General features: G+C 36.4%; 1 protein-coding gene across 1 annotated transcript in view; it reads right to left on the minus strand.

Annotated features, from left to right (window-relative positions):
• Nucleotides 1–687: 687 nt before the first annotated feature.
• Nucleotides 688–16,782, minus strand: part of CPNE3 (copine 3) — a 49,371-nt gene continuing 33,276 nt past the window's right edge. Inside the window, exons 10-16 of the mRNA XM_044245363.1 lie at nucleotides 15,928–15,987; nucleotides 15,316–15,449; nucleotides 9,169–9,223; nucleotides 9,038–9,089; nucleotides 6,710–6,843; nucleotides 5,361–5,597; nucleotides 688–3,801 (exon numbers count right to left, since the gene is read on the minus strand). Coding sequence (XP_044101298.1) covers nucleotides 3,691–3,801; nucleotides 5,361–5,597; nucleotides 6,710–6,843; nucleotides 9,038–9,089; nucleotides 9,169–9,223; nucleotides 15,316–15,449; nucleotides 15,928–15,987 — 783 coding nt within the window. The 3' untranslated portion in view covers nucleotides 688–3,690. The remainder of the gene's footprint in view (nucleotides 3,802–5,360; nucleotides 5,598–6,709; nucleotides 6,844–9,037; nucleotides 9,090–9,168; nucleotides 9,224–15,315; nucleotides 15,450–15,927; nucleotides 15,988–16,782) is intronic.

A 16,782-nucleotide genomic window follows, 5' to 3' on the forward strand; every position in this document is an offset into this window, starting at 1 on the left:
CAACTGATTGTGAGTGCCATATTTTTCAGGCTACCCAGCTATAAGCTGAGAACCTTTCCCTTACTGCACCCAGAAATCTATCTTCAGGGATGCCTGGATGGCGTGGTTGGTTAAGCATCTGCCTTCGGCTCAGGTCATGATCCTAGGGTCCTGGGATCGAGTCCCTCATCGGGCACCTTGCTTAGTGAGGAGACTGCTTCTCCCTCTGCCTACTGTTCACCTGCTTGTGCTCTCTCTCTCTCTCTCTCTGAAAAATAAATAAATAAAATCTTTTTTAAAAAGTAAAAAAGAAATGTATCTTGAATACATTCAGTATATTTTAGGATTTTATTCATTTATTTGACAGACAGAGATCACAAGTAGGCAGAGAGGCAGGCAGAGAGAGAGAGAGGAGGAAGCAGGCTCCCCGCCAAGCAGGGAGCCCGATGCGGGACTTGATCCCAGGACCCTGAGATCATGACCTGAGCCGAAGGCAGCGGCTTAACCCACTGAGCCACCCAGGCGCCCACATTCAGTATCTTTTAAATGAATAAATCCCATAAAATAATTTTTTTTAAAAAACCCAAATGTTCAATTCAATAAGAGAATACAGGCCACCTAAAATACTATATTCACTTTATTTCTAATTTTTCTACTGGTTTTGATAACATTTAGAGAAAGAATAAATGAAAACAAGGCACTACTGTATCACATCAAGAAATAATTTTATCCAACGAGAATTCAAATGGAAGATATATTTAACATCAACTCATATATTAGTAACTTATATACTTATTATTAAGTATGACATCATTAAAGCACAAAATAGTCTCTTGCAATCCCAACCAAACTTCTGGCCTCCCTTATGTGTCACTCCCATGACTACCAACCACACACATAAAGAGACTAGGGAAAATTTATTGGAGATGGTTTTCCTGGAAATTCATAAAATCAAAAAGGCAAAGTATGTCAAATAAAGCATAAACAGCAATGGGGCCCAGAATTTACTCTAGAAAGGCTGCCTAAGGCACTACCAAAAAAACAGTTGTAAATCCCTGATCTGACTTTGAAATGTTATGATCTTAAAAATTTCAGTTTGAAGCACAAGATGACATGACCATACTAATTGGTATGTTATTTTCTCAGTAAAGGCATATTTGAAAAATATTATGTCTGTCCAGGTCACTGTTACCCCAATATGTGTTTGTAATACAGGTGTTTATATAAGGTGTGAAAATCAACTTGGTTATTCTTTTAATGCATTTTAAGAACTAATGACACTTGAATGAACGGTGGCACAATAGGGAAAAGGACTATTTTTACATAAAACAATACTAAATCAGCATGTGAGGAGGTGAATTGGTGAGATTGTAAGAATTTTACAAAATGGTAATTTAGAAACTTTAAATGCTTTCATTCAGAACTGCAAAAGAGGAATCAATTATTCTCATTTGCTGGAATCACAGTTCTTATGAATAATAACATCTACTAATGAACCTGATCAAGAATGAGTAAAAAAATAATTTAAAAATTAGAATGAAAAATAAAATTAAAATTGGAATAATTCTGGTTAAGACCAGAATACAAAATTATGAAGACCAAATCCATTTGACAGTGGTGGCAGAAGTATTTGGAGGTTATTTGGCTCATGAAAACAGCGAATGCTCCTGACCAGTGGTTTTCGGAGTCACTTGGCTACAACCAGGAGCTGGTTAAGGAGACTGAGAAGGAGGCCCCAAGAGTAGGGCTCTGGACCTGCTCTGGACCTAGAGAAGCTCTACTTCTCTGTTTTACCGTACAATGAGAATGTGTGCGTGTGTATATATATATTTTAAGGCTTCAATTTGTTAAAAAAAAAATCCTGAAAACCACAGTAATATATATATGCTATTCCCCAGCACACAAAGAGAATTGAAATCAGGACATATGAGACAAAAAGGCTCTAAAATTCTGGAAGAATGATCAGTTTTCTTCTGACTTAACTAATGTTAAAGTGACTTGTCAACTGAGATATGTCACAGGGTAACAGACTACGCATTAGGTACCTTCAGCTAATAGCACATATGCAGAGGCAAGCTAGCTAAGTGGGAAAGGAGGAACTGCTCACATGAGCTAGACAATCACAACAACAAGCAGGTCTCCTCTTTGGCCTGACCTTGGCAACAAGCTGTTTCTGAGAAGCCAAAGTTCTTCATGGCTGAGAGCTCATCTCCTTTAGACATTTCAGAGAACAAGCTGTACGAGCTGTGGTACAAGTTTTCAATAAGACTGAAAGGCATGTCAGCAAGGCACTGGTGCATCCACTTAAGGACAGAGGATAAACACATAACTCTTAACATTAAATTGTTAGAGATGACTGGCCAACCTACAAATATGCATAGTACTTGGCACATAGGTCCTTTAATAAAATGTTACTGAATCTATTCTGAAAATGTCATGTTTGCTAAGTAATATGTTCTAAAGGGTAAAAATCAGGAAAAAGATTCTGCTCTAAAAAGAAAAACAAAAAAAGGATGTAAAGTCCACTCTATCCTAACGTAGCAGTGGGGAATTTTTTTTTTTTTTTTAAGTTATGAAAGGTTTTTAGGCTTAATACATACATTTTGGGCTTGGGAAATAACATAATTAAAAAGCAAAATTTGATTTTGATTAATATATAACCACTATCATGAGTTTAAAAATCAGACTAAAAATGTTACTAATAAAAGGGAGAAAATGTCTAAATGAATCTGCACAAATGTACAAATCAATGTGTGAAAGCTTAGCAAGGAAAATATAAAAATTGTCTTTTTTTAATAAATATTTCATTAGGAAATGGAATTCTGAATTTTCCGTTATATATTTGGTCCTCATAGCTTTCCTGTATAAAGCAGTCCTAACCATTTTAATAAGCTCCAATTAAAATACTCTAATAATGTTGAATCTAGGCTAACCTATCATCTACACAGATATAAAATTCTGAATGTCACATACAGTAAATGAAAAGGTCAAATCTGACTATGTTTACAGTATTCTAAAACGAAAATAAAAAATCCAGGAAGGCAAATAAAAATGGCTTACTTACATGAGGTTCTTTTTATTTGTTGATTGTACATTTTAAGAATTGGATATATGCCTTCCCTTCTCATCCAGTATTTTTTAAGAAGTCCTAAGTGAATGCATACTGTTTTGTAAACTGCATTGTCAAAACTGCAGCAAAATTCAGGCAAAGTGAATGTAGTTTTATCCCATGGAAAAGCAGTAAATACAGTTATAGGAACAAATTCAGTATCATCTAATTGAAGAAGTTCTTATCATCAGGTATGGTTATGTTGATTTGTGAAACATATATGCCTAGAACAAAGTACACCAACCTGCAAATCACACAACCCAGCAATTTTCATTCTTTCTATTGACAAACACTCAGAAACCGTATTTTCACCATATGAAAGTAAACAACCACAACCACCAAATCAACTTTTCTCACACGAGTTTCTAATCCCCACAGTGTCACTGCAAGCCACTAGCAATCACTGCATTATTGAGTGAAGATTAACTTAGCACTTCCCTCCAAAAAAAAAAAAAAAAAAAGGTATAAAAAGAATGCTTTTTACATCATAAATGCTGGAGATGAAAAGCATGTAAAATAATAGATTCATGATTCGGGCTGGGAGAGGAATCCATTGCTCCACACAGCACAAAAGAATTCTGCTCAGGCGGCCAAAGCTCTTTTCATTTCTTAGCTGGGTTCTTGGGAGGAAGGAGTTTATATGTGTTGAAGTAGCCCACCACCTGCTGGGGGATCTCTGCCAAGACACACTGAGCGAGCGCTTCTTTCGGAGCCTTATGAAAAAACAAAATCAGAGTGACTTTATTAGTAACCAAATTCTTACTGGCATTTTGATAACAGACTAGGAATACCTCACCTGTCAGTAAAAAGCAGTACTTCCCAATTCCTAGGCTTATATCCTGTCTTAGGAACAGTCTGTAAAACACAGAATGAGCTAAGTAACCAATGTTACTTAGGAGTGCTATATTACCCAGTAATATTTATCAAGTCCTTTTTTGGTGCCAGCATTTTGGCATTTGATAATTAGTTTTTTCTTTAACTTTTAAAGGTGGGTTTTTTATTCACGTGGTATTAATTTTTTTAACTTTTTATTTTGAAATAGTTACAGATTCATAGGAAGTTGCAAAAACAATATTCACCCAGTGAAGATACTACCTTTCAAAGGTAGTATCTTTTATAACTATAGCAGAATATCAAAACCAAAAACACTGACAATGGTACAGTTCACGGGCCTTATTCAGATTTTACCAGTTTTATTTTACATGCACTTATTTGCATGTGTGGATGTAGTATTCTATATAATTTTATCACCTGGATAGATCTGTATAACCATCACCACAATCAAGATATAGAACAGTTTCATCATCACAAGGATCCCGAACATTAACACTTTTAATCACCTTCCCTCACGCTCATACATTGGCTCCTGGGAACGTAAAAAAGCATAACCATTCTGGAAAAGTTCAACATTTTCTTTAATAATTAAACAGGCAATAGTCATACGACCCAGAAACTGCACTTCTGGGTATAATAGAGAAATAAAAATTTATGCCCACACAAAAACCTGTATATGAATGTTTATAGCAGCTTTGCATATAACAGACAGAAACTGAAAACAATTAAAGATGTCCTTCAGTGGATGAATGGTTAATACCTACACCGTGGAATATTCCTCAGCAATAAAAAGGAACATATGCAGAAACAACCCTGCAGAAAATCATGCTGAGTGGGGAAAAAAAAAAAAAAAAAAAGCCAATCCTAACATTTCTATAACGTTTTTGAAATGACAAAATTATGGAAGTGGAGAACAGATTAGTGGTTGCCAGGGGTCACAGGGGGGTGGAGGTGCAAGAGGAGTGGGTGTGGCTATAAAAGGGCAACTTGAGGAGTCTTGAGAGGATGGACCTTCATTGTTTATCAATGTGTATACCCTGGTCATAGATTCTGTGCTGTAGTTTTACAAGATGTTACCACTGGAGTGAACTGGGTAAAGCAAAGTCCTGAGAGATTTTCGTCAGATTAACTTCCAGTCTGGCAAATTCATCATATACTTGTATAGAGTTTTTCTGTTGTTACATACATAGGTAAAGATAAAATACATTCTAAAACATTCGCAGCAACACCACTTATAACAATTCATCATATAGACGGCAAGAGGCGTGCAAGTATACAACTTAAAGCAAAACTGCAAAATCAAATCAGGGCTCTTTAAACCAAAACTCCATGCATCCTCTAACCCCAGACACCTACTTCACTACGTGGTGATGGACTGGTGAAGGTCTGTGTTCAAACTCCTTACTGTGCAGGAAGAATAAGGAGGAGTGGTACTCACGTTCTGGAATTGTCTGAAAGGCACAAACTGGACGATATCTCGGATGGCTACCTCGCCTGATGGGGAGCGGAGACTTCCACCATCACCATCCAGAAACTCCATGGCACTGAAGTCAGCACCTCCTACTCCGACAATGATGATGGACATAGGCAGCTTGGCAGCATTAACTATAGCTTGTCTGGTCTCATCAAGGTCTGTTATCACACCATCAGTAATGATTAAGAGCACATAATATTGCTGCCAGAAAGAAAATTATATCCACTGAGCGGGTTGAGCTCCCAAACAATAAAAGCAATGGTTAAAAACGTCTCCAGCTTGGTAAGTCATTCAAGTCTCTTTCTTGCTCATTTTCCTTGCCAGTCTCTACCCAGGATACCAGCTACATAAAATATTCTAACATTCTCTAATGACAAGGAAATGTATTCATACAAAAATTACAGGTTTATTAAAAATGAAACAGACCACAAAATAGGGTTAGCATAAATATAAAGGAGTAAGACATCTAAATGTCAAAGATTAAACTTTTAGTGAGCATAGGAATAAATACGTTAACATAAGTATTAAAAATGTTAAAGTACTGATCAAGGGAGTAAGTGGTGACTCTGTTTCTAAAAGGTCAAGTATGGAAGTAGAATTGTTTGTCAAACTAAAGTGCATTAAAAAAAAAAAACAAATAGGTCTGGGGAGTGGAATCTTTCAATTCTCTCATTTCTGATAAACATTTTTAGAGGTTGGTAAAATATTACATAAAATTGTAACTCCACCTTTTGGGTCATTTAAATCTAGAATGGAAATAAGTTTTATAATAAAGCTAACACAAGCTGGGTGTTTACTCTGCCCCAGGCACTGTGCACTTTATAGGAATTATCTTAGTTCACATTTCAGCAGTCATATGAGGTAGTTATCTCTACTCTACTTTTAAATATAAAAAGTTATGAAGCTAAGAGAGATTTGGTATCCAGGTCCCACAGATAATGGTTATCTAATCCAAACCCTTTGAATACAGTTAATGATTTTTCATCAGCAACTGAAATTATAAATTTTCTCAATTTGTTAATTTGTTAAGTCTACCTTTGAAAAGGCAGATTTTAGTAATTTCTTTTTAGTAAAACCTATTTACAAAAATTAATTCAAATGGCAGAGAAAAGATTCACGAGTATAAGAGTTATTTTTTTGTGTCTTGTACTTAATGATCACTAATATAACAACAGTTGTTACTCCCAAACCAAGGATAGCCATATGTTATTACTTCATTCTTTGTATATCAATGGGCCACATAAATGGAAAAATGGCACCAGAAGCAACTACCAATCCAAATTCTCCTTGTCCCCTGGTACTATAGCACTTACAGAAGCTGTCTGTTGTTGGGTGGCTGCAGCAGCAAACCTAGCCACATGGTTTATGATTGGAGAAAAATTAGTTGGTCCATAGAGTTTTATCTGAGGAAGGCAAGCCCGATATGCCTCTACAATGCCTTGGATTCCTAAGCAAAAAAAAAGCAGAATTAAAAATTCTCAAACACAATTTAATTGTTCATTGTTTACCATACTGGCTAATTTAATTTTATGTGTGTGTGTGTGTGTGTGTGTGTGTACATATCTATTGCTTTAGTTAAAAACTATTCAAAAGTTCCTCTTAAACCATGTATTATAAAACTTCATAGCTATGCTCCATTGCAAAAACCTATAAACATTACCATCCTCCAATAAAAGAGATTTATTTTCATCTCAGCCAAATTATTCATTAATCTACAGTGGGATTGTTATATTGCATAATTTTTGTATTTTAGGAATAAGACTTTAATGGGAAAAGAATCATGAAAAAGTTGCTGCCTCTCACAACTGACAACAAGAGGTAAGAAAAACATATTGAATAAACGGAAAAACTTTTGCACATGTGGCCAAAGATTCTGCAAAGTTGAATGGTTATAAACCTAACTGCTAATTGTAGTCAAGAGTTAGTAGTCAATAACTTAAATGTTAAGCATGGTATGGGAAATTGTATAGTCATAAAAATTCATTTTGAGGTTATGTATTACATTTTGCTGCAGAAATACCAATGTGTGTGTTTGTTTATGCTGTACTTCCTGGGCCTGCTGGGATGCTGTATAGTGAAGATCGGGCAGGGCCATTCAACTAGCTTTAACCAAGCATGTAAATGGACATGCCATTCATATCTAAGTAGACATTTTAAGAGTCACTGCCTGTTTTCACCAGCGATCTGGCTCTTTCCCTCCGCAAAGGGAGTAACACATCCCAGATACAGTCCTGAGTCCCAGAGTAAGAAGAAACATAGAGCAGACTAGCTACATGTAAAGAGATATATAAATAAACTATTTTATTTATATATAAATAAACTATTTGGGGGCAGACTCTCTCAATTCTCTCATTTCTGATAAACATTTTTAGAGGTTGGTAAAATATTACATACATAAAATTGGAACTATCTTTTGGGTCATTTAAATCTAGAATGGAAATAAGTTTTATAATAAAGCTAACACATGCTTTATAAAATAAACTATTGCTATTATAAATAGAAATAGAAACCATTGCTATTATAAATCACTGAGGGTTAGATTGTTTATTACAACAGCACAATTTAGTGGAAGCTAAGTGGCATTCCTGGTAAAAGCATTGTTAGTGAAGCTTAAATGCAACATACACGCCTGTGGAATCCAGCCCTTATGTCAGAGTGTCCAGGATGCAGGTAAGATACTAGAAATCCTCAAGAACTTCCCCCATACTTGTCGAGATCATCAAGGAAATCTGCCTAAAAAGATTTTTAATGAAGGGGCACCTGGGTTGGCTCAGTGGGTTAAGCCTCTGCCTTCGGCTCAGATCATGATCCCAGGATCCTGGGATCGAGCCCCACATCGGGCTCTCTGCTCAGCAGGGAGCCTGCTTCCCCTCTCTCTCTGCCTGCTGCTCTGCCTGCTTGTGATCTCTGTCTGTCAAATAAATAAAATCTTTAAAAAAATAAAAAATAAACGTTACAGAAAAAAAAAAAAAAGATTTTTAATGCAAACCAAAACAGGTCTGTTGCTTAAAAGATCCCCAACAGAGCAGAGATCAAGAAGGAAAAGAAGTAGATACTTGACTTAAAACTTTCACAAGACCAACTCTCTTAACATTTAAGAGTTCTAATTCACTCCTCTAAGTCACTTTGAACTTAGGAAGAAGTCAGTCCAGTACTAACAAAAATAGTATTAACATAGGCCAGCAGTAGGATCTTACCACAATGATATGTACTGCAGAATATTTGGGTACCCAGAGCAATAATACTCTTTCATTTTTATCATCTCAGCTTGCTTTTCAATCTGAAGATACATAAACTATTAATTAAATTTCTTCACAAATATCAATTGCCTTCAGTTCCTCCACTAAAATTAAGTTATGCCAAAATCCTTCCTGCATTAAGGGAACATTTTGTTGGAATAATTTGTATTAGGGTTTGTTTGCTTTTTTTTTAAGATTTTATTTATTGTTTAGGGAGAGAGAGAAAGAGTCACAAAAAGAAAACTAGGTAGGGAATTTAAGTAAATCACAAGTAACAAACTAGTAACAAGTTTGAAGAAAAAAGACAAGGAACAAGACAAGTAACAAAAAGACAAGTAAGAAAAAAACAAGTAACAAAGTATTAAGGTATTCAGTATAAAATCTTCCTGTTTTTTAGCTTACCGTTGCAATAAGGATTGGATGGATTAAAGTTCATTGGAAATTCATGTGAAACCTGCCAAAAGAGGAAAGGATTGATGAAACCCGTTTTGCTTTTGTGGGAGGCAAGTACTTAAAATAAGATTTCCTCTTACCTGCCACTGAGGAGGTATCTGAGCTCCAAAACCAAAAGCTGGAAACATTTTATCACTAAAAAGAAAATTTGTAAAAAACTAAAAGATCATTTTTTTTCAAAATAGAAAATTTTATCTTTGCTCTTAATAAAACCAATAGTTTTTTATTTTTTTAATTCAAAATCTTAGGAAAATATAAAGATTAAACCCATAGTAACCAGCAGAAAGAACCAATGTTAACATCTGGCAACAATCATTCTAAGTATTTTTCTGTGCACTGAGGGAGAAAAATGTTTCTCTCTATATATTTCTAAAAATGGAGTTTGTATTCATTTTATAACATGCTATTTTCTACTTAAATACTATATATCATTTTGTTGAATAAATATGTAGATAAATCCATAAAGCTCTGAAAACCACAAGTTCATTGACTTATAGCAAATGCATTTGGCAGCAAAACCTGACCTCAACTGACACGACGTTATTTATAGCTTTTATTCATGCCACTGATTATGAATATTCAAACATTTGGCCACAGAAACATGGTGCAAATGCCACATATAAAATTCTCACATTTTTTGTAGCAAAATGTATGAACATTTGGTCCCAATTGTTTAGGGATAAGGGATTATGCACCTGAATATATAACATCATGTGAATGGCTGCCATGTATTCCACCACTTTATGGATATTCTCCCCCAACTAATAAAGATCCAATGTTTTGCTTTCACAAAACTCACAAAACACTGTAATGAACATACTAATCTTTCTACTAGGATATAAATGTATATTATCTCATATATATATATATATATATATATATATGCTTTTGTGGGAGGCAAATACTTAAAATAAGATTTCCTCTTACCTGCCACTGAGGAGGTACCTGAGGAGATATATATATATATATATATATATATATCTCCTAGCAGAAAAATTAGTATGCTCATTATGTTCATTATGGTATATTCATTCATTAAAATATATATGAATATATATTTTAATTTACTCATCGGAGAGAGAGAGAGCACACAGCAGGAGGACAAGCAGGCTGAGGGAGAAGCAGGCTCCCTGCTGAGCAAGGATCCCAAAGTGGGACTGAACCTCAGGACCCTAGAATCATGACCTGAGCCAAAGGCAGATGCCTGACTGAACCAACCAGGCGTCCCAAAAGGATATATTTTTTTAAGATTTTATTTATTTATTTATGTGTCACAGAGAGAAAACACAAGCAGAGGGAGAAGCAGGATCCCTGCTGAGCAAGGATCCTGATGTGACGTGATCCCAGGATCCTGGGATCATGACCCGAGCCGAAGGCAGGCACTTCACCAACTGAGCCACCCAGGCGTCCCAGCGAGGATCCTCCTTTTAAAATAGTTTTTAATGGCTCTTTTTGTGTTGAAGATAGAACCTGAGTCAGACACAATAGGAGTATTTTTCCCAGTTTGTAGTCTGCCTTTAACTTTGTTTAAAATATACTTCCTTTTATAGTTTTCAGTATTAACGAATGTGAACAAATAAAATTTCTTTCACGATTTCTGCCTCTGCTGTCTTGCTTAGCCTTCCTCACTGCAAAATTATAAACAATTCACACATATTTATTCCTAGAATGTCCAAGGTTTGATTTTGATATTAAACTTCTAATTTACCCAGAAAGTCTTACGGGGTAGGATATGAAACAGAAACTGCCACTCTCTCCCTTCTTAATAACGGAACACCTGTGCTAGAGACCACACTAGCTCTGCTGCAGCTTCTCTGGGCTGCATGTGGCCGGGGGGTGGATAGATGCTAGTTAAGAAAATATGAGTAGAAGTGGTCATCAGTTACTTCTGAATCAGGATGCCCCTCGGAGGGAAGTCACCTGTACTCCCTCCCAGTTGCCCATCTCCTCCTCCCATTGACTAGACAAGATTAGAAGCACAGCAGCTGCCTTGGACCCAGGGGTAGAATCTAGGACTCGACAATGGTAGAACTGCCCTATCAATCCTATACTATCTCTAGACTTGCAACATGAAAGGGAAATAAACTTCTGTTTGGGTAAATGCACTTTGTTTTGGGAGTGTCCACTCTAGCAGTTTGTCTATACCAAATAGTATCCTAACAGGGGCACCTGGCTAGCTCAGTTGGTAGAACATGTGACTCTTGATCTCCGAGTTGTGAGCTGGAACCCCACGTTGCGTGTAGCGATTACTTAAACATAAAATCTTTAAAAAAAAAAAAAAAGTACCTTAACATATACCAGTATGAGTTAGGGATCTAAATTCACTTCTTGTCTAGTTTAGCAGCTGTGACAAATCCTTTCCCCTAAAACATCATCTCTGTCACATACTAAGTTCACACACTGGTTCCACTGGTCATGTGCTAGTTCTGTAATATTAATAATATAGCTTTAACATGAGGGTTTCTTTAAAGACCTTATTTATTTGGCAGACTGAGAGAGAGAGAGCATAAGCAGGCAGAACAGTAGGCAGAGGGAGAAGCAGGCTCCCCTCTGAGCAAGGAGCCCAATTCGGGATACAATCTCAGGACCCTGGGACCATGACCTGAGCCGAAGGCAGGAGCTTAACCGACTGAGCCACCCAGGTGTCCCTAAAATGAGTTTAAATATCTGCTAAAATAAATTCCCCTCATTTTTTTCCCCTAAAAAATTTCTTGGCTATTGTGATTCATTTTTCCCTCCAGGAAGTTTTAAAAATCATTTTAGCATGGTTCGACTGCAATTTTGATTAGAACTGATTAATTCTGGGAGAAATTTTATCTCTTACATCATTATGACGTCTGCTATCTAGAATCACAGTGTATCTCTCCATTTAAACAAGTTTACTTCTTTGACCTTTAGTACAACTTTGTAGTTTTCCCTCACTAAAGAGCCTAGACCTCGTACTGAATTCATTCTTATTTTTTATTACATTATGAATTGTGATCTTGTATCTGCTATAATCTCTTGAGTTGGCTAGTGAGAAATTGCTGGTTTTTAAATTTTACGTTATATCTGACTACCTTTCTGAACTCTCTCTACTTTCTAATATTTTTTTTACTTGATTATTTTAGGTTTAAATTCATTCCTTACAGGTTTGCTAGAATTTATGTATGAAATTGTCTTGGCCTCGTGCCCTTGTGAGGAGCGGCTCTGTGACCAGCTATCCCATTCCTTCCATGATTCCAGGTCTACTCAGGCTGTTTAAATCAATTTTGGTAATTTAAAGCTTTTCTCCCCCTCCCCCATCCCCGTAAAATCCTTTAATCCAGATTTTCCAATGTAATAACAAAGTTTTATATAGTATTAACTTCTAATTTTTAATGGTTTTTTCTTGAATTTATGCTTATACTCTCTGTCTCATTAATATTCTATGCACGTTTTCTCTTTCTTGGCGGTCAGCGTAGACAGATTTGCCTGAGTTTTGTTGAACTTGCAAAGAATCATCTCTTCATTTAATTTATTCATTTAGTGAGGGGTGTTTTTTTTTTTGTTTTCTTTTTTTTTTTTTTTAAGATTTTATTTCTTTATTTGACACACAGAGAGAGAAATCGCAAGTAGGCAGAGAGGAAGGCAGAGAGAGAGGTGAAGCAGGCTCTCCACTGAGCAGAGAGCCCAATGTGGGACTCGATCCCAGGACCCTGAGATCATGACCTGAGCTGAAGGCAGAGGCTTAACCCACTGAGCCACCCAGGTGCCCTGTTTTGTTTTGTTTTGTTTTTAACTTTCCAAGTCTTTACTTTCAGTGCTTAGAAGAAATACATCACAGTACATAATATACAGTTTGGAAAGCATGTCTCTGGAGCAGACAGCCCAGGCTCAGTTCTATCTCTGCCAGTTACCGTTGAGTGACTTTGGACAAGTTAACCTCTTATGTCTCAGTTTTCTCATCTGTACACTGTAGATGATAATGGATGATAATAGTACCTATGTCACAGCAAATATGAGGATTAGGTGAATATCATGTAGAAACAATATTAAATTGTGCTTGACATGTCATAGCTAATTTATAGAGAGAATCTGCTATTATTGCTATATCTTTATTTTTTCTCCTATTCTTTAATTTTATTTCATTGAAAACCTAGTTCATTTATATTCAATTTTTCTTGTTTAAAAATAAAATCATGTAAAGCCAGAAATTTTCCTCTGTAAAGACAGGACCACACTGTATATTAACTACCTAAAACTTAAATTTAAAAAAAAAGCGGGGGGTGCTCCTGGGTGGCTCAGTCATTAAGTGTCTGTCTTCAGCTCAGGTCGTGATCCCAGGTTCCTGGGATCAAGCCCCACATCAGGCTACCTGCTCAGTGGGAAGCCTTTTTCTCTCTCTCTCATTCCCCCTGCTTGTGTTCCCTCTCTGGCTGTTTCTCTCTGTCAAGTAAATAAATCAAGTCTTTGGAAAAAATATTAAAAAAAAAGATAGGACTATGTATAGTCTTCTTGGTGCCCCTATTTCTAGGATAGTCTGTTTTTATACTTCAGTTTCCTCTTTGTTTTTGTTTTTAAAGATTTTATTTATTTGAGAGAGAGAAAATGAGAGAGAGGAAGGTCAGAGGGAGAAGCAGAGCACCCGCTGAGCAGGGAGCCCTTAGGACTCAATCCCCGGACTCCAGGATCATGACCTGATGGGAAGGTAGTCGCTCAACCAACTGAATGACCCAGGTGCCCTCAGTTTCCTCTTTGATCTAAGAACTTGTTAAGATTTTTTTATTTCCATATGGTAAATTTTATTTTAGTTATCCTTTTGTTATTAACTTCTAGGTGGCAGTCTGATAAAGTAACTCTGTAAACTTTTTATTTTTTATATAACCACCACTATAATTATGTTACCTTAAAATTTTTATTGTACTTCTAACTACTTTCAGTTGAAATACTTTGATACTCTTAACAAACATGTCCATGGTTATATTTTTTTTTTCTTTTCTTCAAAGGATTTTTTATTATTTATTTATTTGACAGAGAGAGATCACAAGTAGGCAGAGAGGCAGGCAGAGAGAGAGAGGAGGAAGCAGGCTCCCTGCTGAGCAGAGAGCCCGACGCGGGACTCGATCCCAGGACCCTGAGATCATGACCTGAGCCGAAGGCGGCGGCTTAACCCACTGAGCCACCCAGGCGCCCCTCCATGGTTATATTTTTATTTTGGATTATGTAACGAAGTTTTCTACAAAATAGTTTTTCTATTATATTTAATGACTTTTGTCTTAGATTCTACTAGGCTGATATCAGAATTGTCACCTTTGCTTTAGATTTATTTGCATTTGCCTGAAAATTTACTTCTTTAAATATCATAGCAGATTAATGAAAAGCTCCATCAATATATGTAAGGGCTTTAATTATAAAATAATAGGCGAAGGTAAGTGAAAATTTATACAGTGCCCTAAGAGATCCAGAACAAAAAATTATTAAGGGGGAGTTTCTTTTCTATTGTTTGGTAAACCTTCAAGAGGGCCTATTCAATCTATTCAAAAATCTATACATTGAGAATCTATTCAAATTTTTAGAGCAATCAGGTCAAGTTTTCTTTTGGCACATGTTCAAAGTTGCCATTAAGAAAATAATATGAGGGGCTCCTGGGTGGCTTAGTTAGTTAAGCATCCAACTCTTGGTTTTGGTTCAGGTCATGATCTCAGGGTCATGAGATCCAGTCCCAAGTGGTACTCTGCACTCAGCAGGGTGTCTGCTTAGGATTCTCTCCCTCTCCTTCTGCCCCTTTCCCCCCACTTGCATGCTGTCTCTCTCTCAGATAAATAAAACTAAAAAAAAGGAAAAGGAAAATAATTTGACAGTGACTGCCAAAAAATAGTCATGTTAATAAACAGTGTCTATAAATGTTTACAAAATATGTCATATGGACTTCAATTACACAGATAACTTATCCTTAATAAATAAACCCCAAGGAAACAGTTGACTCCAGTCAGCTGTTAAATAAATAAGCTATATATAGTACATTATAACTGATCACAGCTAGAGAAAAGAGGTCAAAAGTAAACCCTAAGACTGTCACAAAGAGAAAACTAGAGAAGAGAACACAAAAGATTTTAGGGAGAAAGTTATTCCCACCACACCCCCTTTCCTATCCCCAGTCAACCCCAGCAGCCCTATCACCACCAAGTATATCAAAGTACTAGCAGATGAAACAGAAACTGCTCTTTCTGGAGAGCTATGAAAACAAGTATTTTAGTCATACTCACGTATCATAATCTTGAATGACCAGTCCCACAGACCAGATAGCAGTCAAATACTCATTAACACCATTGGGGCTAATGTAATGAAGGGAGTCAGGAGACCTTGGGTCGCCATTAGAGCCAGTGAAGTCCACTCCCACCTGCCAAATAACAATCACAGCCCTTACTAAGGAGAAGCTGCATGTTCAATGTCCAGGAGACAGACAGACATTCGTCCCAGAGCCTGCTACTGCCATCTCCTAACAAATGCCTGGGCCTACCAGTATTTCCACAGACAATTAAACAATTAAAGCTTCAGCCTGAAACAACCTGTTATTCATATTTTTTCCATATGACTCAAATCCATGAATTGTTATACCCAGGAGTTTAGACATAGGGCTTGTTTTGTAGGTTGTTTCACTAACGCTTTCTGTAATTTAAATTACATCAGAAGGAACAGATCTTATCAACAAAGTTGAAGGCTTCCTGATGAACTTAGACAACCTGTCTGAGGAGACCATACTAAACGGCTTGGGAAAATTCCAAAGTCGGTTTTACAAGAAAATAAAAGAACAGCGCAAAAACTGTAGGAAAAAGTAACATGTTTCAGCCTACTTTGAGCAAGTCAGTGTTACTTACAGTAAAATTCAGCTGACATCCTCCCATGATATAGTCAAGGAATGTGCACTCCACTGTCATCTAAAAACAAAGAGCAAACTCTCAAAACCAAAAATCTCTTACTGGGGTTCCTGGGGGGCTGAATAAATTGAGCATCCAATGCTTGGTTTTGGCTCAGGTCATGATATCTGGGTCATGGGATCTAGCCCCACAACAGGCTCTGCACTCAGTGAAGCGTCTGCTTGGGATTCTCTTTTCCTTTCCTTCTGTCCCACCACCCCCCATAAAAATAAATAAATATATCTTTAATTTGAAAAATCTCTTACTATATAAGAGATACAAAGAGCTCTCTGGCATATATTTTTAACAGTTTAGAAACTGAACAGAACCATGATGTGAGCAGATGGAATCCACACTGGTATTTGAGTTTAAGTATCCCTGTCCCTGCTTGTCATAAATCTGTAAGATCTTACTTTGAGATAATTAAAGCAATGTTAAGATTAGATTTTTTTTTTTAAGATTTATTTATTTTAGAGAAAGAGATAGAGAGCAAGAACAGGGGGAGGGGGCTGGGGGTATTAGGGACAGACAGAGAGAAGCCGACTCCCTGCTGAAATGGGAACCCAAATTGGGGCTCAATCTCATGACCCCGATATCATGACCTGAGCTAAAATTAAGAGTCCAACACTGAACCAAGTAAACTACCCAAATGCATCTGAGATTAGAATATTAATGGCCAAAGATGAAATACACTCACTTCAAGTTTTAAGAAACTAGTAATGATTCTAATATGTTGAGAGCTTGATAATAATCAAGATTTAAAAAAAAAAAAAAAAAAAACAAAACCAAAAAAAACATTTGTTTGTTGCAAGAAAT

Source organism: Neovison vison, chromosome 4 (genome assembly GCF_020171115.1).
Source record: "Neovison vison isolate M4711 chromosome 4, ASM_NN_V1, whole genome shotgun sequence".
Taxonomy (NCBI): domain Eukaryota; kingdom Metazoa; phylum Chordata; class Mammalia; order Carnivora; family Mustelidae; genus Neogale; species Neogale vison.